The following is a 23,880-nucleotide window of genomic DNA, read 5'->3' on the forward strand; positions in this document are numbered from 1 at the left end:
CAAGCTGGGGTTAGGCAGACCCCTACCAGATATCTCTTAAGCTCCATGCGGCAGAGGGTTTCGAACCTGGGCCTTCAGCTTGGTACATGACCCCGCTTACTACATGGGATACCACTTCGTTAGTCTTTGTTTCAGCCATTTTCTCAGATCAGCTTGAATATGGCATCTGGACCAGTTGGTTACACTATCTTAACTAACAGATCTTGAGCTCAAATCCACGAGGAGTCCATGGCTAGAGTCACACTATCTTAACCAAAAGATCTCGGGTTCCAATCCCATGGGTAGTTGATTAGTGCGATTGTGCTGTTGTTAAGACCTAGGGCTAGGGCTGGGCTGTCAATGGTTCCAGTTTGTACCGGGTAACAGATCTCAGGTATGGGTATGAAAAGTGTCAACCCCAATAATATTGGACTGACCCAAATCTGACTCGAGCAATATAAATTATGAGGGCCAGGTTTGGTTTATTATTTTGTACACGATCTGACCCGACTCGAGTATTATATATGTATTTTCAGTAAAAATAAATTTCTGATATTATATGGGTCCGGGTTTGAAATTTCATTCTCTTGATCAGGAAAACCCGGAACCCTAACCTGACAATTTATTATATGAGCGGGTTCGGGGATACCCTGATGGGTCAGGTACCCGACCTGTTGACAGCCCTAATTATCCCCTGGATCCTAATCCCCCATGATCCTAATACACTTAAACCCGTGTTCACCCACAATTAGGTGGGTCCAGGTTAAGCTCGGATCAAGGTCCATTCAGTTGACCCCTCTCTCTCTCTCTCTCTCTCTCTATATATATATATATATATATATATATATATATATATATATATATATAATGTTTAGTCAACCAGAACGCCATATAAAATCTTGAAATCAACTGATCTACAAACGTGATATAAAATCGTGAAATCAAGCCGGATTCTAGTTGTTTTTCGGTGACCAAATTCTTAAAAGAGCAAACGGAGAGTGAGAAAATATGGAAACACGGAGAAAACGCGCTCCCCCTTCTCGCAATTCTAGAGAGAGGGGGGAGGTGGGGATGGTGAAACCGTGAAGGGACGCGCAAAGTGACGTATGGAGGGTTTCTTGGGGTTTAAGATCCGAGAAACCCTCCCCATCCCACCCGCCAACAGTTGCGTGACTGTTCCACTCTCACAACAACAAAAAAAAACAACCCCCCATCTTCCCACAAAGAAGAGATGCGTTTGGGTCGATCGACTCTTGGGGGGGTTTCACACCCCGCCATCCCTTCCGTTCATCATTCCTCTTCCTCATTATCCGGCCTCTTTCCTTAATTAATCAATCATTCGTTACTTTCACACACGGAGAGGGAAAGAAAGGATACCACCATCTAAGATTGATTGAAGGAAATACCTATGCGCCGTCTTGCAGATTTTGGGAATCTTGGGTGGTGATTTTGGTTGTTGTTTCCTCGGGTTTGTTTGGATGGTATTGATAATCCGTGGATTTTGTGAGGTGGGTCGTTGAGAGAATCGGCGATCGATCGAGATTCTATTGGTTGGTCGATATTTTGGGACTTTCTGGTGGTGGTGAATTGGGGTTTTATTGAGATATAGGTTTGTTGGCATTGGTTGTCCAGGGATTTGAGGAAATGGGTTTTTGGCGGTGGTGGTTTCTGATGGGAGTTCTTTGAGTTTTGGGGGTTTCGGAGTTCCGAGTATTTGGGGGGAAATTCGGGTGAATGCTGGTTGAAATCTCGGTTTAATGCATCGTGGATCATCGATAGTTTCAGAGAATCGTTTCGCTTGGGCAGTTACCTGTGAGGAAACAGGGACCTGTGTGAGATTATGGGCTGCATTTGCTCGAAATCTATCCGAACGGATGAGTTAGTGGGGAGCGCACGCCGGGGGAAGGTCTCTATCAAAGCCTCCGCTTCGCGGCGTATGGGCATTTCCTCGCGGAGGGAGGAGGTGGTACTGGAGCCGGAAGGCGCGCTGGATAGGGATGCGAGGGAGAGGCTGATCGTGAAGCCCACGGAGAATCCGGTGTCGTACACAGACGAGAGGAAGGACGAGAGGCAAGTCGAGAAGCACGTCGAGAGGAAGGTTGAGAGGCCGCAGAGAAAGCACCAGAGGCGCTCCACTGTCGATCTCACCGCGAATGAGGATCACGGCTCGTGGGTTGGCAATATGCCTAACGGGGTCGAGGGGGAGCAGGTTGTGGCGGGATGGCCTTCTTGGCTCACGGCGGTGGCGGGGGAAGCTATCAAAGATTGGGTTCCCCGTCGGGCTGATTCGTTCGAGAAATTAGACAAGGTTAACCAATTTCTTCACTTCGTGTATGTTGACCTTTCTATTCCTCTTGTTTTTAAGTATTGAAATCTTGACGTCGTTGGTTTTTCGATTTAGATTCTGCAGAAAACACACTCATCTGCTTCATAGATCTTACTTCTCTTTGTCTATAGAATCAAAAGCTTTTCGACACAATAGATGTTAGGAACTCTTCTGGCTTTGCTTGATTGCTAATTTTTCAAATTGTTCTTGTATCTATTGAGTTATTGCTCATCGAACATCTCGTGTGCTAGATCACTATGTGGCTCAAATGATATGCAGGGGAAACCTTTTCAGTTATTTGTTGAAGCCTTATCACTCGAGTGTTTAAAATTTTGAAAAGGATCTTGGACCATAGGATAGGTTAATGTTGCTTCTTTTGTAACTTTGCTTTAGGCACGACATTGAAATTTTCAAATTTGTCTATGTTTTGCTTTTAGAAAACGAGAAAACAACTCATTAGACTAGCTGGAGATTTGGCGAGATGAGGTCCCTTCTGCTGGATACATCAACATCCCTATTGTGCTTTCCACGCTGTACCAGTTGTTTCCAGGCCAAGTCTCCCAAAAGTGTGTTATCTTGTTAAATAGAAGTCATGTACGTAGCATCTACAATGCCAATTCAAATGACGTAGAGGAAACAGGGAACAAAGGGAAAATTTTCAGGGAAAGTGACAACAAAGTTGAGATAAGTGAAGGATGTTTTTTCAAGAGCTTCAAATCATCTCTGTTGCAGCGCGTTTGAAATCTTTAAGCATTTTCATTCATTTGTTCTGGATTCACTATTTTTTTGACAAATTTCCATCTATATTTGGCAATTCGTCAAGATTTGTGCTAGTTTTTTTTCACTTTTGGGACTTGCTAGCTTTTTTCTTTTTCTTTTTTTTTCATCTTATGCTACAAAAGTGTTATACTTATGTTATAAATCTAATTTCTTGCTGCTAGTATTTTCAAGGAAAGGATTATTTAATTTGTAGTGCTATTTTAAGATTGTCTGTTTCTCCTTATTAACAGTTTGACTTGTATAATCAGCTTTTTTGTCATGGACTAATTCTCTACCTGATAACCCATATTTACAGATTGGCCAAGGAACGTACAGTAATGTATTTAAAGCCCGGGATCTTGAAACGGGAAAAATTGTAGCACTGAAGAAAGTTCGTTTTGTAAATCAGGATCCTGAAAGTGTTCGTTTCATGGCACGAGAAATTCACATACTTCGCATGCTTGACCATCCAAATGTTATGAAGCTTGAAGGGATTGTAACATCACGAATGTCTTGCAGCTTGTACCTTGTTTTTGAGTATATGGAGCATGATCTTGCTGGTCTTGCAGGTAGTCCAGCCGTCAAGTTCACAGAGCCACAGGTACTTTCTCAGCTAGATGATTCTGAACATATTTTTCTTTTCCGTTTGCACTTGACTGGTACATGCTTGTTCTTTCTACTACTTAGGAAAGAAAATGCTTTCATATTTTCTCACACTTAGATGAGCTTTACGATTGCACCTTAAATTTGGATTTGGCAGATTAAATGTTATATGCAGCAACTGCTCTGTGGGCTTGAGCACTGCCACAGTCGGGGAGTTCTACATCGAGATATTAAGGGATCAAATCTTCTGATTGATAACAATGGTATTCTTAGGATAGCAGACTTTGGCCTGGCAACATTTTTCCATCCTGATCAAAAGCATCCACTGACAAGCCGTGTGGTTACACTATGGTATCGACCTCCAGAGCTTTTACTTGGTACAACAGATTACGGTGTTGCGGTTGATTTATGGAGCACTGGTTGCATCCTTGCTGAATTGTTTGCAGGAAAGCCCATCATGCCAGGACGAACGGAGGTACCTTTCCAGTGGCTTTTATGTCAAGTTGTGAATGACCAATTAATGCATGATAACTCCTTTTCTTATGAAGCCTTTTTCACCTCTTAATTGTTTTCATGAGGTTGTTGTTTCCATTGTCTGTTGTAATTAGTGCATTATTTGTGTTTCAATCCTGGTCATGGTTTTGTTGTTGTGTGTTTATTAAGGCGGTTTCTTTCTTATGTTTTCTAGGTTGAGCAGCTGCATAAGATCTTTAAGCTCTGTGGTTCACCATCAGAGGATTACTGGAGAAAATCAAAGCTTCCACATGCAACAATCTTTAAGCCTCAGCATCCGTACAAGCGTTGTGTTGCAGAGATGTTCAAGGATTTCCCAACTTCAGCTTTGTCTCTGTTGGATTCTCTTCTTGCTATAGAACCTGCAGCTCGTGGTACTGCTGCTGCTGCACTTAAGAGCGAAGTGAGTTTTACTTCTATCTTCTTATGCATGCCTCTGTTCAAACTTACACTGGACCACTAGTTGAAGGCAACCCGTGGATAAGGTCATTGATTCAATTATGCACTTAGTATGTGCTGTTTGGTTTCAGATGATTTTAAATTTCCAAATATCTTCCACTTCTTAGGTTGTCCATCTTAGGTTTTAGGGTATATTTTACATAGTATTATCTTTCATTGTACGTATCAGGGGTAATGTGGTCCTTTTATCTTCATTGCATGTGATTTTTTATTTTTTTATTTTTTTATTTTTTTTATTTTTTTAATGATTTAATGTCTCTTTGTGGGATACTATTATTTTTAGGAGTTCATGTATTTAGGTTTGCAAATTGAAATAAAATTGTAGCTTGTATCTTCTTAACCACGGTCCTAAGAATTTGGTTCAACGATTGTAAATTCTGAAATTGCTTTTTAAAAGTGGCTTGTTAACAATTAATAACATTGATCACCTCTATCATGTGAAGCAGATAATGATGAGTTGGGTTAACCATTGTTTGTGAATCTGCACAAATCAAAAGGATGGTGTACCTTTTTCTGGATTCACCAGCAATTTGGAAACATTTACCTTTTTAAGCTAATTTCTAACTGCTCATCCCCAATTTTTATTTTTTTGGGTATCACAATGGATTATGTTTCTGCATTTTTGTGTCTTATTGTTTTCATGCATCGTACACCATCATCATGCACTTTGCTTATGGTCTGTAAATACAGTTTTGAAATTTTTTGACTTTCTATGATTCCTTGCAGTTCTTCACAACAAAGCCACTCCCTTGTGATCCATCAAGCTTGCCAAAATATCCACCAAGCAAAGAGTTTGATGTTAGACTTCGTGATGAAGCTAGAAGGTAGGCACTTTCAATTTTTATATAGAAGTGTTGACAGGCTTTTAATGAGATCAGTAACATCTTAAGAAACTAGTAATGCTTGATATCTCTGGAAAGTTTTACTAAACTGTCACCTTTTATAGCACTCCAACTTCTTGATCAATAGAAACTTTATAATGTTCTTTCGTCCTTGGACCTAAATCAGATATCTTTGCTATAAAAGCACTGAGATTTCTTCCTAGGAGTAGCAAAATTCTACTAGCTTGAGTTGCATACAAGCAGGTACCAACTGTTCATAAAAGAAAAAACAAGAATAATTGATTATTGCCGAGTTCAGCCTGGCAAAAAACATGTACGGAGAGAGAGAGAGAGAGAGAGAGAGAGGGGGGGGGGGGAGGGGGAATGCTAGTGTTTGGTATTTCAGTAACTTGCAGAATTGGGCACGCTTTGCAATTGCATCTTTTTTAGTGTCTCCTTATTAATTGATTATCAACCTATATATGACCTATGCTTCTCCACTTCCCTTTGTTACTTTCAGACGGAAAGCAGGAGGAGGAAATATGCATGAACCTGATACCAGTAGAGTACAGCCAGCACCAGATGGGAACTCATTGCAGGTACTTCTATTTGATTTTCTTTTGTCCATTCACTTTTACTATGATCATTGTGTCAATGACCTTGTGTCTAGACTCTAGAGAACATTTCATTCTTCATTTGTCACTAGGCCTCATTCCTTCGCTCGCTTTGCTTGCTCGTTCAGTGCCTTTTCTTCTTTTTAGGCCAGGGCAAACCAACCGAGCAGCTCGTGACTCGGCTCTGTTTGGCTCGCACAAACACATTCTTAATCGGTTTGTATAGCTGGCGAGACAAGCTTAGCTTAAACAAGTCGAGCCCGAATACAAGGCATTCGGCTATGCTTGAGAGAGCTCGTATAAATAAAAAAATTTATTTATATATATTTTAAGTGTAATATATAAAAAGAAGAATGGAAAAATATATATACAAAGAGGATACATAGAAAATATATACATAAAATATGAACTATTAAGTATTATATATATATATATATTCCATGTATAAATAACATGCCCTGTTTGGTTTGTTGAACTCGTTTACCAGCCTATTAGTCACCCTAAGCTTGCTTTTTTTTCTTTTTCAGAAAAAAGTACATTCTGTTAATATAATGAAAACAAATGTAATAAGGCAGATAATCTAAAGAAATACCACTGTATGATGAGAAACCACCCCATATATATGCAGCCTAGCCAAAATCGTTACATGTATCTCATTCTTAATAGATTGGAAAAGGCTTCCTCAAAACCCTTGGTGAGCAAATGTTCTACGCCATACCTCAATCATGCCCAGCAAAAAAATTTATTTTTCACATGAAAGGAGAGACATAAATAAATTGTGGCATTTATATATGCCTATAAAAAAGAACAAAAAGAAAGTGAAATGTGTAGAATAAACAAGATGAATATGTTAAGCCCAAGATAATTAATTTATCTAATTAATCAATAGAACATCTTTGCTTGTTTTCTTTTTTCTTTTTCCTTTTACATGATTTCTTTCCTTGATGATTTCCCAAATCGTTTTTTTGCCCTTTTTCAGCAGAGACGAGGTCATTCAAACCCTAAAAGCAACAGTGAGAAGTATAATCCTGAGGATGCTGGTTCTGGGTTTCCTATTGAACCTTCCAATATGGTGCCTCAGGGAACTGCACAGAATAGCTTCTCTCATTCTGGCCCTCTAATTCATCCCAGTGCTTTTGGGCCAGCACGTAATAAGAAGCCAAAGGAGGATGATAATCAGGAAGTTCCTGGTAGAGCTTTTGGTGGCAGTGGCAGGGGTGCAAAGGCTTCAACCACTGCAGAATTGAAGTCACAAAGATCTTGCATGCCTCATGTGGCTTCTGAACTATCATACTCATCAGATTTGTCCATGAGAAGCAACGGTAAGTCCAATCATAGTAGAGAGAGAGGCACTCAACAGCACTGGCCAGGGCAGATTTCGGACAAATACAGTCCAGTAGAGAATGCTGAATCATCAGAGAAGCAACAGTATACCTATCATTTGTTGGATAGACCTGCAGCCACTCATAAGAAGGATGAGAGGATTAAGGATTCAGCAACAGTAAGTTGTCAATGTTACTCTCAAAAGAATTGTAGTTGCATACATCATGTGTGTGTGTGTGTGTGGGGGGGGGGGGGGGGGGGTGCACAACCAAGGACATGAATATCAAAACTTTGCAATGCTTAACTGATAAATTGAATTCTTGTTACAGGGCTATGGACGTAAGAAGAACAGAATTCATTACTCTGGACCATTGCTGCCTCCAACTGGAAACCTCGAGGAAATGCTTAAAGAGCATGAGAGGCAAATCCAACAGGCTGTACGGAAAGCTAGGCTGGACAAGGTCAAGACCAAGAAACACCAGGAACTGGAGAGAACCCAATTTGAAGCACTTCTTGTGCCTGGTATGAACGGGACTTCAGATATTTGAGAAACATTGAGGGCATGAACAAGAGAAGAATCTCGGAGGGGAATCAGAGGTGGCATGGTGGTCCCAGGAACAGAAGAAAAAGAAAATTAACGTAGTCCCAAACGACCACTGCCGTTGCCGTCTTGTTCTCTTTACAGTTTAACAATCCGGCTGGACAACCTACACCGGAGCTTCACGCAGATGAAAGAACAATGCTATGATTGTCTCCACCCTGAAAATCAGGTATCTGTGCTGTCCGCACCAACTCTTCATATGTATATTGATTTCATTCCTCTTAATTTGTATAACTCAACGATAATCACGTGTAAAGCTTGTACTGGATTTTGGGTTGGAACTTTCTGCTCAATGTTGAGGGATGGTTGGACTGTAAAGAAAAATAGGGCGTATAGTGCTTTATTGTGAGAGGCGTATGGAGATATATCTCATATTTTGTGGTTAAGCTGTCTGCTTCACAAGCTTGAATGAAACATGTGAAGATCCTTTTACAAAAAGCCCACCAGCTTTTCAATTAATATATTGAACTGCCTGCTTTTTGTTAATGCGTGCCAGGTACCTGCCCTTCTCTGATCTCATACTTTGTATCAAATATGGTTTATGCAAACAGGGCATTTAAGATAAGATAAACGGGGAGGACATGAGACGGGGATGAAGGTTAAAATCAAAACCCGTGCGGGGATGGAGAGCAAAATTTTGAGATGAGGTGGAGGTGTAGACCTTGTCCCCGACATCCGCCCCAGTCCACTGCCATCCCTATTTGGATCTAAGATAAGGCAACAACCAAAAGTTTAATTGGTTATATTTAATCGTCCCACAAAACAATGGTCAAGTGAGTTTAATTGGGGCCAGGCATAATTTATTAAGGGGGTAAGCTTAATTTGCTGGGCTACGTGATTCCAATTCCAATTTAATTTGGAATCATATGAATCAGAATCACATGAAGCCTCACTTGATTCTGATTCTCATTTAAATGAGAAACAGCACTTTAAGCTCAATGGACGTGGAACAGGCAGCATGAACCTGAATAGCTTCCCCATGAGAAAATGATCCACCCATTTGCCATTAACACAACCCAAGATCTGTAACTCAGAAGGCTCATCAAAATTGAAATTTTGGTGGTTTTGGGTTTGGAATAGCTTTATGATGGATTTTGCCTGTGAAATACAGATTTGATATCGCCACATTAAATGTTGATTATATCCCTCGAATAATAAACAAGCCCACCAGTCTCCATACATGTTTTTGCTCTCTTCCAATGCTATTTTATTAGAAAAATAAAAAAGCATTTGTAACAGGCGCTGATAAACATTGGGGCGTGGAAGATATGTACACGAAAGCATCATGGCACAGTTCACACTGTTTGAGAGGCTCATGTATCATGTGTCATCCTGCCTTGGCTTTCTGCTCAGCTCAGAATACTGGCCACCCATGAGCTGCAATATCTCTTCCCACAGGCCTGATAAAGAATCAGGCGGGCCAGTGATCAGATTTGCACTGCACGCAGCGACATACCAATAATTCAATTTGATTTCCTCCATTAACTGATCCAGCTGCCACCCTGAGTAACCTATAAAGAACCTAAAATCATGGGGTTTAAGCATCCCCTTCTTTACCAGCTCCGCAGCCTGGTCCAGGTTATTACGTGCGCCGAAACACAAACCTGGGATGACCGGTTCAAAGCCTGGGAGTGACTTATTGCCAGAGGTCAGCAGGAACATGCTTGTGTGAAGGGGACCGCCAAAATGCAGTGAGCAGTCTGCAAATGTGGTTGCGAGCTTGGGATTAGATGGTTTCATGTCTCTGATTGTTTTCAGAAGAGGGCGATTGATGATAACACCAAATGGGCCTTCTTTTGGATCCTTGGTTCCTACTCTGAGAAGAAGAATGACAGTCCTCTCAAAACTGCGCGTATCATCAAGCTTCTCTGTCGCAACTAGGACACAACCAGCTTCAGGCAAGAGTATTGGATGCGCCCACTTTGGGCCAAGCAGTTTGGGAGAATGTGGTTCCTGAAGATGAGCATCCACATCCAGCTGTTGAACCTGGACAGAATTTTGCATATAGCCAATAAGATTTTGCTGCCAATTTATCATTTTTCAATTTTTTTTACTGTTTTTTTTTTCATTTTTTAGTTTTGTCAGAAATATGTAGTTCATGGAGACAATAACTGGAGATCACATAAGGATAATAGCAGCTTATGATGAACAAAAGAGGTCCATCCAGAAGGAGAAACCCCAACCGCATGAGATGCCTCACATGCCAAGGAAGGCTACCGCAACCGCCATTTCTTTATGCAATTTGTTTTGAAAGAGGGAATTTTGTAAATATGGACCAAGATCAAGGCTCATTCCTTAAGACGTGACAGGTTTTTACCAAATATGGGAAGCATTCTCCTAACCCTTTCAAGAACTCAACTTTTGATCTATGTGACACGGACACTCCATTTTGCCCTCCGCACCTGTGTCAACACCTGGACATGCCATTTTTCCCTCTATAACTTTATATTCTCAGTATATAAAATATATTTTAGATATAGCATATATATTTAACTTATATTCAGTTCATTTTGAATTTATTTTGTATTTATGTGATGTATATATATATAGCCGTGTCCCGTACCCGCATTTTTTGAAATTGCGGTGTCTTACCCGTACTCATGTGACATAGCTTTTGATTATCCAATAAAATGCAGATATCGAATAAGTAGAATGTATAGCACCTGCTCTCGAGCAACAAGGTTAGCTCTGAAGGTTCTCCAGTCAGTGGTTGTATGATGAAACATGCTGGATCCTTTGTTGGATTGTCTGTTATTTGATCTCTCCCTTGACTGAACGTTATCAGAATCGTTGCTGCTTCCTTCTGGACCATCCTCTTCTTCAGGAATAGGCTGACTACTGCTCCCTACAATAAAAATAGATTTCCAGGAATCAATTGTAGGAAGCATCAGTATAAACTATCCAGATCAAGGAGATTATTTGGTGATTAATAAAATTTAGTGATGACAGCAAGCTGACAACTGCTAGTTACCAGCAACCATGATTGACCAATAACATAATTGAACAAAGCAGGTCCCAGGAAAGAAACAGAGCAAAACTATATACGCTCTCTTTTGACTCAAGTTCTCAACCATGCTTTACATGACACACACAAAAACCTTTATATCTTATTTGTTGGTACATTTCAAGCCTTTTTGAGAAATAAACAAGTTAACACATTTGGCAGAAATTTTGGAAGAACAGATGCTCGCAAGCATTAATCTGCACATTGTGCACAAATCCAGGCAAATTTTACTAGTTCTGCAAACACAAAAACCATCACCACTAGAGCAAACATGCACAAACACATACCTGTATCACTAGCAAACAGAGATAAGCCAGCATTGAGAAGGAAATGTGTCGATGAAACATAAAGCCAAGGAATGGACTCAAAAAAAAAGTTCAACCAGTCAACCAACCATCCCCAATAATTAGGCAACAAAACAATAAAGATGCAACAACCTGCTAGCAACTGAAACCCTTGACAAGGAAAGAGACTTTCACCAGTTCCCGTTAGTTGGCAGTTCTCAGTAGCCATGCTGACACTCTTTACAAAGATCCAAGAATCATATCACCCACGCAAGTTAAGGTTAACCTGTAAGTCTGTTAAATCCGCGACCACTAACCAAACATGTAAATTGTAATGCATCAGAAAGTTTGTTTTTTGAACCTGTAATGCATCAGAAAGTCATTCAGCGAAGCATTTAACATTTTAACCTTCACCGTCAAGAACCATATCAAAAACTCAACTCTAGTGTCCACTAGTGTTAAACATTCTGTAATGATTCTTATTTGGAATTAACAGTATATTTTCCCAAAGTTAGCATCTAGATTGGTGCATCATCTGCTCTGTATGCAAATTCCGATGTACGGCATAGTTCAATTTTGAGTTCTGGTAATTTTTTCCACGGAAAGATCTCAGATTTATGTATAGATCATGGTATCAGCTGCACATTGGTCAGGGTATTTATGTGAGTTAACAGATAATTGGCAAAGAAACCATAAAAAATACAATGGCCAACGAATGCATGATTCTCAAGCCATTCTTTACGGGAAACTAGGGAAATTAGCACCCAAACAAACCAAAGAAGCAGTTAGAAATTAATCAACCTACAGCACTACCACTCTGTATCACTAAATTCCCACAAATTATGCTAAAAAAGAATAACTGTCATCAAATAGAAGCAGAATGTTTGCCTCGGGGAATTTGGTATGCATGTAAATTTAAAAAAAAAAAACATAAAATAAAAACTAAGGCTTCAATAAGCTATAAAAACTAAAAAGAATTGAATTTTTAAAAATAAAAAAACCAGAAAACAACAAAAAATGTAATAATTTCAAGATTCATCCAACAATTCCCCGCTTCTCAGAAGAGCGGAGCAGAGGGGAACTTCTTATGAGGGGCTTTGGTGGGAGAAAATTCATAAAATAAGAGAAAAAAAAAGCTAAATTTCGCAATCTTTCGACCAGCGATCCAACGCTATAGAAAGGGGGGCGGGGGAGCAATAAATTTCACAATTGCAAACGAATAAATGAAAAAAAATACCACTTTTTATGGTTCATTTGGCAAGATAAGCTTCAAAACCAAATTGAAAAGAGAAAGAAGACCCCAAAAAAGGGGGAAAAAGAAGAGAGAAAAGAAAACCCTTGATTCCTTGCCTGGGGAGGAGGAACAGACCCGATCTGCCTTCCTCGGACGATCGACCACGGCCAAGGAGGGGAAACCCGATCGCTTCGACGGAAAAACCCTGACGAGCTCCCGAAGGCCTCCTCTCGCGTCGATCCCTAACCCTCCTCCCTTCCTCCCGACGCAGGGGACGTTCGCCCTCTTTGCAAGGAGTCCCCCGCTTACGCCATTTGGGTGGAGAGACCATAGCTCCATTCTATAGAGAGAGAGAGAAAGAGGTTGGGGAAGAAGACGAGCCTCTCTGGTTCGAGGGTATTTTCGGAATTAAAATATCTCGGGAAAATGGGAGTTTCTTGTGCGACTCTGTGTGGCGGAAAGAGGGGGTGAGAATGGGGATCCAACGGAGCGGATATTATTTTCCCTAGGGATTTGTGGGGCCCGCAACATGGAGGGACGAATATGCTCTCGTCGTGTCCTGTGTCTTGGTTTCTCTGTCAGCATTTGGGTCTGGATTGCGACACCGGACATGGGAATGGGATATACCTACTAGTCACGGTTCAGATATGGTTCGGGTCATACTTGACCCGGTGTTGTGCTCAAGTTTTGAACGGTGGGTTTCTTATTTTCCTTTCCCTTCACTACTCGAAATGAAAAAAAGAGCCTACAGGGATGGAAACAGTTCGTATATGTGTATGGTGATACTTGGCCAGATGCTAGACCCGAATCTTGAACGATGGATCCTATTCAATAGCAGATGTGACTTGGATCTCATGGTAGTGTTCCGACTTCCGAATTCCGACCGGAGTGAAAACTAACATGGTCCAATGGGACAGTTGGATGATTACATCGCTATATAATGTGTAGGGGCTGGTAAACGAGCCTTACAAGACACTTGGCTCATTTTTGTGGTGGGTGAAGCCGAGTTCGAGCTCATAACCAACGCATCTTAAACCAGCTTAGTTAGAGCTGGCTTATTTATAGAAAAAATACATTATTTTATAGTTGAAAACAAAAAATGCTTGTAATGTAAGACTAAAATTATATATTTTTTGAAAAGCCTTAAAAAGTTTCAAATTCGTCTATTGTCCAAAATTGTAAATATTGAGGTTCGAGTTTAAAAGAAATTTTGTAGTTTTTTATGTGAAGTTATTACATTTTTTATATGAAGTAACTTAGGTATTTGCGCAGTTTGTCGATTCGAGTTTGAAAAAAGAAATGAATGTTTTTTATGTGTTTTTCTGAAAATTTTAAATATGAAGTAACTCAAGTATTTGCGAGGTTTTAAAGTTCGAGTTTAAAAAAAAAAATTATAGTTTTTTTATGAATGTTATTAAATTTTTTATGCGAAGTAACTTAGGTATTTGAGTTATTTATTGGTTTGACTTTAAAAGAAATTTCATAGATTTTTTATGTGAAGTAACTCAGGTATTTATAATATTTGGATGTTCAAGTTTTAAAGTTTTAAAGTTCATCAACTAGATTTAAATTAAGTATTTTCACTGGAATCTTCAATGCCCTAGGTGGACGTACACAAGGCGATAAGGTTGATCAGTCGACCTCCCCTCTTCAATGCCTTAACCAAAATTAGGGTTGAGCCTCTTATGACTTTGCGATTTCATTTACGAAATATATTGTGATTTGTGAAGCTTTTATGGTGCCTCCTTTGACTTATAAAAGGGGGGCTCTTATTGTTAGCACAAGACAAAAAATTGAAATGATTGGAATGTTCGCCGTTCATTCTTTAGTTGGATGTCACCTATATGCAAGTTTGTTAGGACAATGAAGGGAAGACTATCGTGTGTTTGAGCGAAGGGCGATAGTCAAATATTGGGAGTGATGCCGTTGTGAGTTGTTGCTGCCACTTTTGAATTTGCATCGATAAGTTTAAGAAAAGTTAAGCATGTGTTGTCATGTGATTCTTTTCATACACAGTCTGATTTTCATAGTGTAATAGAGTAGATACTTCTCTAATTTTTAGAGCAAGTTAGTTTGAACTGCGTAAAGGGTTTGTAGTAAAAAAAATAAGAAGAAAGTCAACAAAAAAAATACCAACACATTACAGGCAAAGGCCTAGTTTGAGCAGTCGGATTCATTACAGCTATTCTCAAACCAGGCCTTTGCCTGAAATGTGTTGGTGCTTTTTTGTTGGCTTTTTTCTTTTGCCTCAGACCATCTATAATGTTCAAAGTAACTCACTTTGAAAAATGGAGGAGTATCTGATGTTAACGCATTGTGTAAATCAGACTTTGTGTGAGAAGAGTCGCAGGACAATGCAAGCTCAACTTCTCCTAAACCTGTCGATGCAAGTTCAAAAGAGGCAACATCATCTCACTAAGTCAATAGAATGAATGATTGTTTTAGCATGTTTATTTGTTAATTAATGGAATCAATTTGATTCATTATAAATTTGATTCACTGTGAATTTTTTTATTCATTATAAATTTGATTCAGTGTTAATTTGATTCATTTGTAAATGGGATTCACTGTCATTTTTTTATTTGCATAAACTATTAAAAGGTAAAAATTGCAAACCAACGAAGTTCGCATAAACTGCGTAAATACGTGATTTACTTCACGAATAAATTTATGAAATTTGCATAAAAATGTGTGAACTTGCATAAAAATAGTGAACTTTTAAACTCTAACCTCGAAACATTGCAAATACCAAAGTTACTTTGCATAATTTTTTTATTAAATTTGCATAATAAATCTGCAAACTTTCTTTTAAACTTAAACTGATAAACTTCACAAATACCTAACTTACTTTGCATAAAAAATGCAACATCACATAAAAAATTTGTGAAATGTCCTTTAAACTTGAACTTTCAAAATGCATAAATACCTGAGTTATTTTGCATAAAAAAATTAGAAATATGCAAAAAAAACTGCAAAAAAAAAATCTAACTCGAATCTCCAAACCTCATAAATAGTTGAGTTATCTTACAATTTTGTTTTACTAAATTCACATAAAATATGTGCAAGAAAACTTTCTTTTAAACTCAAACCTCTAAACATTACAAATATCTCACTTACTTTGCATAAAAAAAATATATGCAATTTGCATAAAAAGTACATGAATTGTCTTTTAAACTCAAGCAGACTCTTGGGCTCCCTCGTCTTATATAAATAGTAGCGACAAAGATATCATATATTCTAGGGCTTGCATTCTAGCATTATTCTTGTATAATCTAGGGTTTCCTTTGTAGTCCCCACCAAAATAATCTGACAACTATTTTTAAAGTTTTGATGACCTTTTTTTTTTATTTTATGGCGACTAAGAACCCTGTATCAGTGAATTGCGTCATCCTTCAACCATTGTACATCTTGAAAGTTGAAGAGAGGGGGGAACGCCCTCACCGTCTTTGCCTCAACAGTGGCCAAAACAAAGGTTTTTAAACGTTTACCACAAAAAATGAAGGTTGAATTTCTGTCACTCTGTAAGGAGCTGTCACAACCATTGGCCGAAAAAATGGATGAAGAGGTAATTGGCACAATGATGTCTTCTATTTTTGAAGCATCTAAGGATGGGGAGGTGGAGGGGGACTCAGCGATGGAGCATTTGTTTGAGTCATGTTCTTACTCGGAGGTTGTTGGAGATGTACATGAGTTGCCTTCACCCCTTGTTATGAATATGGATAATAGAAGAGTAGATGATGAGCCTCATCAAGGGGACAATTGAGTTGCATAATGGTCTGATGTTTCTCAGCTAGGGTTGGAGACAATTGTGCAATGGGAGAACACTTCTCAACAAGGGGAGAAGGCAACTCAATAAGGGGATAATCGAGTTACACAACAGTCGGATGCTTCTCAGCCAAGGTTGGAGGCAGTTGTATAACATGATGACGCTTCTCAACAAGGATAGAAGGCAGCTCAACAAGGGCCAGCGACATCACAGCAAGAAGCAGATGTTGAGAAGAAAGTGCAAGCTCTGAGGATTTCTTCAAAGAGAGAAAGAAGGTCTAATGCTCCTAGACAGAAGCCACAAGCCGATAGCCGCATGCACCACTTCTATTGGTTCGAAGTTCTCCTGGAGGACATAAAGGAAATGCTTGATGGTATGCATTTCTAAAGTTTTTTTGAAATCTCACCATGAAAGATCAGCCACCCCCTCTTGGAAGTCGTAGTGAAGTTCTGGGATCTAAAAATCAACATATTTTGATTTGAAGATATAGAGATGACCATCACATTAGAGGATGCGATATGAATCATTGGATTAAAGTGTCACAGGGTGATAGTGTAAGACCCGTAATTTTACGTGTGACAAAAATCATCGCTTTACGTGTGACAAAAATCACGCCCATGAATCCTTTGACTCTCTATCCATAACTATAAAGGCATCTAGAAATATCTGACTGCAATGATCAATACTATGGCTGACAATAATATATCTATGTATTTTTTTTTTAGGAATGTACCATATAGATTGTTCGTCAACAGCTTGAGACAGTTTAATGTTTGACAACATATTGACTTCGATTCTACATCTCTTTCAACTGCTTCTTGTTGCACTTTGTGGGGCACTAAGTAAACGTCGTCACTAAATAACATCCCTTCTAACATCATCATCGTAAAAAACAACTACCCAACCTAGTTCATCACCTATGGACAACGAATATGTATATCAGAGGCTGATTAACTCTTCACCCAATCATGTTTTCCGAGACAACCTAGCCACTAATTTATTAAAGCTAATATTTTTTAGGACCATTAAAGATCTCTAACTACGATAATCAGTGACACGATAATGCACTTTAGCATATACTGAAGTCATCTTAACTACCTATGCTAACCAAATGTAATATACATCTATTGAAAATAGAATACACACAACAACCAATATGCAAAACCAGCTACCCATATTAACAACTTGTGCATGATCAACCAAAGCCCCATTACACATATACAAAAAAATAAAAATTTATATAATAATGGACAAACATCTTCAAAGAAGCAAAAATATTAAGTTTTTATGCGATAAAACATCTTTAAAGCAAACACAGATCTTCAAAGTAAGCATATTATATTCTTTCGAAAAAAAAACCTAAACTATATCTACATATGAAGATTTTGGGGTTTACAGGTTGGGGACCACAAAGAACTCACAATTTCGATCTAGCAAGAAAAGTCAATGAGAAGAATGTCGTAACTTCATCCGAATCACCAGAAAAGTCATCGAAATAAGAAAAACTCAAAAATTATGTGAAGGGGATTTTGGGGAGCACATATTGAAAACCACGAAGAACCCTAGATTTTGTTCTTAAAAAAAAGTGAAATTTTTGAGATGATATTACTAGGTTAAAAATAACCCTAAGAAAAAATAACCCTGATCCAGACCTGGTACCAGCATTTCAAATACAACAAAAAGGCGTGTATTTTAAAAGATATTCACAGATTTTTATGCGACATTATTTCCTTTTTTTATGCGAAGTAAATCAGGTATTTGCACAATTTCTCAATTTGAGTTTATTTATTTTTTTAGATTTTTATGCGAATTTAAGAATTTTTTATGTGAAGTAACTCAAATATTTACGAAATTTCGAGGTTCGAGTCTGAAAGAAAGTTCGCTCACATATATTTTATGTGAGGTAACTCAAGTATTTGCGATGTTTGATGGTTCACGTTAAAAAAAATCACAGATTTTTTTATGCGATGTTGTTACATTTTTTTATGTGAGGTAACTCAATTATTTGTGATGTTTATCGGTTAGAGTTAAAAAAAAATCACAGATTTTTTATGTGATGTTATTATATTTTTTATACGAGGTTTGACCGTTCGAGTTATTCTTTTTTGTAGATTTTTATTTGATGTTGTTACATTTTTTATGCAAGGTATGTCAATTATTTGCGATGTTTGTCAATTCAAGTTAAAAAAATATGCATATTTTTTATGTGATGTTATTGTATTTTTTATGCGAGGTAACTCAAGTATTTATGATGTTTGTCGGTTCGAGTTTAAATTTTTTTTTTATAGATTTTTTATTTGAAGTAACTCACATATATGTAATGTTTGTCGGTTCCAGTTTAAAAGAAAGTTCACTGATATTTATTTTATGCAAATTTGGTAAAATTTTAATGTGTGATAACTCAGATATTTGCGATGTTGGAGTTTCTGGTATAGACGGAAGAAATTCACATATGGAGAAAATTTGTATCGAAAACGATAGGTGTGGAGGTTAAAAAGTTCATAAAAATAACAATATTTGAAAATTTGAAAAATTGAAGAATTTAAAAAAAATAAGGCTTTTAAAAAAATGTATTATTTTTATCGTATAATACAATCACTTCTCGATTACAAAAAGTACATGTACCACCACAGTGGTTTCCCATGTGGTCAGCAGGATCATGTGCCTGGATGAAGGCCCAGGATCTAATCCTCCTGGTGCATGCAGCTGCCATTACTTTATCAATGTTGGGGCACATAAATTGGGTGGTCGTGTCCTCAACCCGCAATTTTACCTTGCAATGAGGGGCAGGCTAACTAAGTGACCCAGTTCTCGGTAAGGGTTTCTTTAATCATAAAAAAAAGTATATGTAATATATATCTGAAATATATTTCTTACTACCTAACTAGTTTATACGACTCAAGTTGAACTAAGTACCTATCATTTATATTCAGCACGTACCTATTTTACGACTTTGAACGGGCTCTTTACAAGCCGAACATGAGCTGAGCCACGTTTGGCTCAACATGTTTTTCAGTCCTAATCATAACCAATGGGTCTTGGGTTCAAATCCCATCAGCTTATTCCCTAGTTTGCCTATCAAAAAGGAAAAATGACAACAGTGGGTTAGCTTAGGTCGGTTTTCAACCTAGATCAGATCTACTGGTCTTCCTCGACAGTTTTTTTTTGGATAGTCAAGTTGAGGTTCGGCAGAGTCTGCAGACCCCACCAGTTCATCGATAAATAAGAAAAAAAAAAAACAATACAGAATATGATTTTAAAGATAATAAAAATGGTTTATGCAGCTCCACGAATGTTTTGTACTACATGGTCAAAACAAATATACCCGAGGGAAGCCCTACCCGATCCGTATGGTTTCGGATTCAAGTCTCATTTTCATCTTCAGTTTAGAATTGGATCTGATGAGACCCAATCTGACCCGACTCACTTGCAATTCTTATCTACGCCCTATCACCAAAATATTGGCTAGAAGATGGCGAATACAAAGCCTTAAGAGTTGAATTGGTGGGATATACTAGCTATCCAAATCCGGTTGTGGGACCCGGTTTGGCACCTTTGGGGTTGTTTTCCTTGGTGGCCACTGAAGTAGTTATCATCATCAATGAAGATAATAATACAAGAGCAAGAACAAGATGAGTGCATGAAATATCACAATCTAGTGGCCCATGGTGTCCCTTGGCTGATTCTGCATCAAGCCAAGAGGACGGATATTTAAATCTAAAGTCACCACATTGATTATAAAAGTCAAGTCCTGTACTACCATGTGCGGCAAGGGGGGTGATATTCCGAGATAATTGGTAAAAGTAAGTTGGGAGTAGGGTTGTCATCGGGTTTGGTTTGGTTCGAACACAGGTGAAACCAGAATCGGATCAGATTTTCAGGTATGGTATCGGGTTCGGACCCAATTTTAATCAGGTCCACTATAAGAAAAATCATACCCAGACCTGATAAGAACTACATGAACCAAACCCGGACCATACTGGGTAAAACCATATTTTTTTATCATTTTTATATTAAAAAATGATGGGTCTTAATCGGAACTCAGGCCGGGTGCAGGTCTGGTATACAATTTCACAAACTATACCCGAGTCCATGTATTAATTTGGACCTTCGGGTCCGAACCCGAGTCTTAATTGGGTTTTCTTATTTATCACCATACCCCAACCCTATAGGGTTTGGTTCTGGTCAGGACCGGGTAAACCATGTCAGTTGACACTTCTAGTTGGGAGAGTTGGAAAAATTTGTGTCAGTCCCAATGTTGTCAGTATCGGTGCAATCTGCAATACTCTTCACCCCTGAGTTGGTTATTTTTTAATAAATATTAAAAAAACTTAACATTATTTGTTTATATTATTTTAATAGCTTTAACATGTGTCATGTTGATCTATACATAATGTTTTTAATTATTTTTTGGCCAATTTGAAACGATTCACTTGAGTATTGGTTGCGGAAGTGGAAGAGAGAAATGATACAGGAAGCAAAGGGGAAAAGCGATACATTTTGAAATGTATAAGAAGTGAGAAGTGAAGAATAAAAAAAACAATATAAGAATTGAATGAAAAAAGAAATAAAACACAAATAAAAACTAAAATAGAAAACACAAAAAATATGAAAAGTAGAGTGAGAAAACATATAAAAAGAATAGATCAAGCATGTGAAAAACATAGAAAAAGCATAAGAAAATCAAAATTTTCATCAAGTTTCTGAAGTGAGGAGTATTGTGCAAGTTTTAAAAAAACGATCTTCCCACCTATCTAAAAAGTTTTTGGTAACTCTGGTCCATACAGATATTGCCAACATTGGTCAGTCCTTTAAACGTGGCAGCATGGTGTATTGTATTGTATTGTTGGCTCTAATACCATGTTAAGGTATCATGCACAATCACACTCAAAACACATATGTATAATATATAAAGGGGTTCGGCTAGTTGATAGCCTGGCATAAAATTTCTGCATTAAGCACCTGATTGTCCTCCATAAGGCCTTGGGCCCCACAACTGACAGGCCCTGTGTCCAAGATGGAGGGTGCTCGTGCACCTGATCTTTTCACATCTACTACAAAAGTTTCTCTCCCCTCTCTTATCTTGCAACAGGAGATGAGGTTCAATTATAATCGATCGAGTTCAGACCCGGAGGTCTGATTAATATATGAACCCGGTATAGTTTGCACAGGCCTGACTCGGATTCTGATTAAGACCCACAAATTTTTAATGTAAAAATGATAAAAATTATTGTTTTAACGGGTATGGCCCAGGTCTGGTTCATGTAGTTCTTTCTTATCAAGTTTGTGTATGTTTTTTTTTTTCTTATGATGGGTCTGATTAGACTAGGGTCCTGACCCGATACCATACCCAAAAATCAGAAACAGCTCTGGTTCTACCTGAGTCCGAACCAAAACCGACCAGTTGACACCTTTAGATGGCATACATCATCAATAAGAATAACACCCAAAACCTACTAATATGCTTTAAGTTTTGAATGAATGTGAGTCCTCTATTTTTCAGCCATTGATAATGCTCATCTAGGAATTGAACGGCATCACAAATTATTGTGGGCCCAATCTAGGTGGAGATCAGTCTTCTTGATGGGATTTGAGTGGTGTTCATCTTAACCATGAATGACATCTAAGGTACCTTATGTGAATTTCTATCTAAGTTTTGTTGGATTTGATCTTCTCTCTTAAAAGATTTGGCACAGACTTGGACCCATTTTCAACTTAATTATGTAAGTATGCTTTCCTGCATCTAAAGCCAACCCCAATAGTTAATGTCCTTTGACAACCTTAAGCTGCTAGGTTCAAGTTATGTAAGGATGAAGCCCTATGGATGAGGCATAGGCCGCTGGGCGGGGTTCAAATCTCATAGGTGTCACCTTCTTCCGTAAGCCCAAGCAAAGTGATTTCTTGGGGTTGAAGGGTAAGCCTACATAGTTTTTCACTATGGTAAGTACAACAAGCTAAGCCAGCATGACTAGGTCTCTATTTTTATGGGGTGATTTCTCCATGTAATAAATCAAAAAGATTTTGCCATGTTGAAAAAATGGAAGCCCAAACCTGTCATATGATTTAAAGAGCATCCAAAACATTACTTAAACACTCTCCTTGAGCGGATCAACAAGAAGATCCAAATAAGTTATAGTTCAAGCCCAACCCACGTATGCCTCTGGCCAAGTTCCACATTTGGGTTAGGGTTTGATTATATACTCAATACAAACCTGACCTAGTGACTGGCTTTGTTCCAAAACTAATAGTCAGATAAAGGTGTTAATGGGTTGGGTATGATAGTATTGGATCCAAAAATATTCATATTTGGAATCTAACGTTCCATTAACCTATGGAGCATTTTATGGTTTTTGAAATTTCATACCAAAGCCAAATTTGTCCAAGTTTCGCAAATTTAAAAAACATAAAACAGTGTTTTCTTTTTAATTTTTTGGATAATCCAAGAAAAATAATCCACCCATCACTGGCTGCTAGGGATGGCCAATAATACTTGAGATCCCCCCTGCCCATTCGGGAGTAGGGATGGCAGTGGACCGGGGGAAAGCGGGGCCCCGCCCCGCCTCACCCCGTTTGGACTGGGGATGAAGGGTGTGAAATGGGGATGGAAGCGGGGACGAAGGTTAAAATCCATCCCCGTCCGGGGGGTGGAGGCAGGGATGGACGTGCACTTTTCCCCGCCCCGCCTCATCCCCGCCCCAACCCCGCCACGACCACTTTTCCCTGCCCCGCCTCATCCCCGTTTGAACCAGGGATGGAGGACATGAAACGGGAATGAAGACGGGGGTGGAGGATAAAATCCATCCCCGCCAAAGAGGCGGGGCAGGGGTGGAGACCTTGTCCCCCGCCCCGCCCCACTGCCATCCCTATTCGAGTACACCCAGCTTCGACCTTGACGCAAGGAACGTCACTTGCAGGTTTCAAACTTGTGACGTTCTGTCAACTTAGTGACATGGCAAAAGGGTAAGGGTAAGTTGGAGTGTCCTACCACCGATGTGGTACCCATGTGGTAAGCGAGGCCCTGTGCTAAGTTGAAGGCCCAGGCTCGAATCCCTCTGACACATAGGAGTCTGACTAACCCCAGCTTGCCTATCAAAAAAGTTAAGAGTGTCCATGTGGCATAGCAAAAAACATCGAATAATTATTATTTACTACTAAGTCTGGTTTATTTATGTTATCAGATGCGATCCATATGTAGGTTTCGCGTATGACAGGTCTAGTCTGATCAGACTCAGACCTGGTACTAACATCTCAGAGTCGGATTTGAGTCCAGACTCAACAAGGTCAGGTAAAGCTCCGACCCGTTGGCACCCTAAGCAGGCCAAGGCACGTGTCATTGTAAGGATGAGTACAGATTAAATGGTTCGGGTGCAACCTGATACTCGACCTGAATCTGAGTTCATTAATAATAAGATTCAAATTTGGTATTAAGTTTTACATTCAAACCAAACCCGAATCCAGAAAAAAACCCGACTGGATTAAGTGTAAATACCGGGTTTTAAGCTAATCGGATCAGGGTTAGGCTTCATCGTTTTTTTTTCACCTGAATCCGATTAAGTCGGACTTGATAATGCCTCAATCCGACCCGAATCCGAAC

The 23,880-nt window shown here is 38.9% G+C and overlaps 2 protein-coding genes across 4 annotated transcripts; one reads left to right on the forward strand and one right to left on the reverse strand.

Moving 5' to 3' along the window:
• Positions 1-987: 987 nt before the first annotated feature.
• On the forward strand, positions 988-8,384 carry LOC149847501 (putative serine/threonine-protein kinase At1g54610). Of its 2 annotated transcripts, none has more exons than XM_089997063.1 (8): positions 988-2,287; positions 3,381-3,665; positions 3,825-4,142; positions 4,356-4,583; positions 5,366-5,463; positions 5,981-6,059; positions 7,054-7,575; positions 7,727-8,384. In XM_089997063.1, the coding sequence occupies exons 1-8, from the start codon at positions 1,820-1,822 to the stop codon at positions 7,943-7,945; spliced, it is 2,217 nt and encodes a 738-aa protein (XP_089853189.1). In that variant the 5' UTR covers positions 988-1,819; the 3' UTR covers positions 7,946-8,384. The 2 variants fall into 2 exon arrangements, with proteins under 2 accessions (XP_089853189.1, XP_089853190.1); XM_089997064.1 differs by having other exon boundaries at positions 1,030-2,287; positions 7,057-7,575; positions 7,727-8,344.
• A 797-nt stretch (positions 8,385-9,181) lies between these two features.
• Positions 9,182-13,089, reverse strand: LOC149847502 (uncharacterized). Of its 2 annotated transcripts, none has more exons than XM_089997053.1 (3): positions 12,637-13,089; positions 10,662-10,843; positions 9,182-9,984 (listed from the first exon to the last, which is right to left on the reverse strand). In XM_089997053.1, the coding sequence occupies exons 1-3, from the start codon at positions 12,857-12,859 to the stop codon at positions 9,319-9,321; spliced, it is 1,071 nt and encodes a 356-aa protein (XP_089853179.1). In that variant the 5' UTR covers positions 12,860-13,089; the 3' UTR covers positions 9,182-9,318. The 2 variants fall into 2 exon arrangements, with proteins under 2 accessions (XP_089853179.1, XP_089853180.1); XM_089997054.1 differs by lacking the exon at positions 12,637-13,089 and adding an exon at positions 11,440-12,620.
• Positions 13,090-23,880: the final 10,791 nt, after the last annotated feature.

The sequence above is a fragment of the Nuphar pumila genome, chromosome 2 (genome assembly GCF_984573655.1).
Source record: "Nuphar pumila chromosome 2, dmNupPumi1.hap1.1, whole genome shotgun sequence".
NCBI lineage: Eukaryota > Viridiplantae > Streptophyta > Magnoliopsida > Nymphaeales > Nymphaeaceae > Nuphar > Nuphar pumila.

Coding starts and splice junctions, on each gene's coding strand:
- LOC149847501 (XM_089997063.1), top strand. CDS start 1,820: ATGGGCTGCATTTGCTCGAAATCTATCCGAACGGATGAGTTAGTGGGG. Junction 4,143..4,355: donor TCATGCCAGGACGAACGGAG/GTACCTTTCCAG, acceptor TATGTTTTCTAG/GTTGAGCAGCTGCATAAGAT. Junction 4,584..5,365: donor CTGCTGCACTTAAGAGCGAA/GTGAGTTTTACT, acceptor GATTCCTTGCAG/TTCTTCACAACAAAGCCACT.
- LOC149847502 (XM_089997053.1), bottom strand. CDS start 12,859: ATGGAGCTATGGTCTCTCCACCCAAATGGCGTAAGCGGGGGACTCCTT. Junction 10,844..12,636: donor GGTCTGTTCCTCCTCCCCAG/GCAAGGAATCAA, acceptor TTTTTATTGTAG/GGAGCAGTAGTCAGCCTATT. Junction 9,985..10,661: donor ACCTTGTTGCTCGAGAGCAG/GTGCTATACATT, acceptor AATTCTGTCCAG/GTTCAACAGCTGGATGTGGA.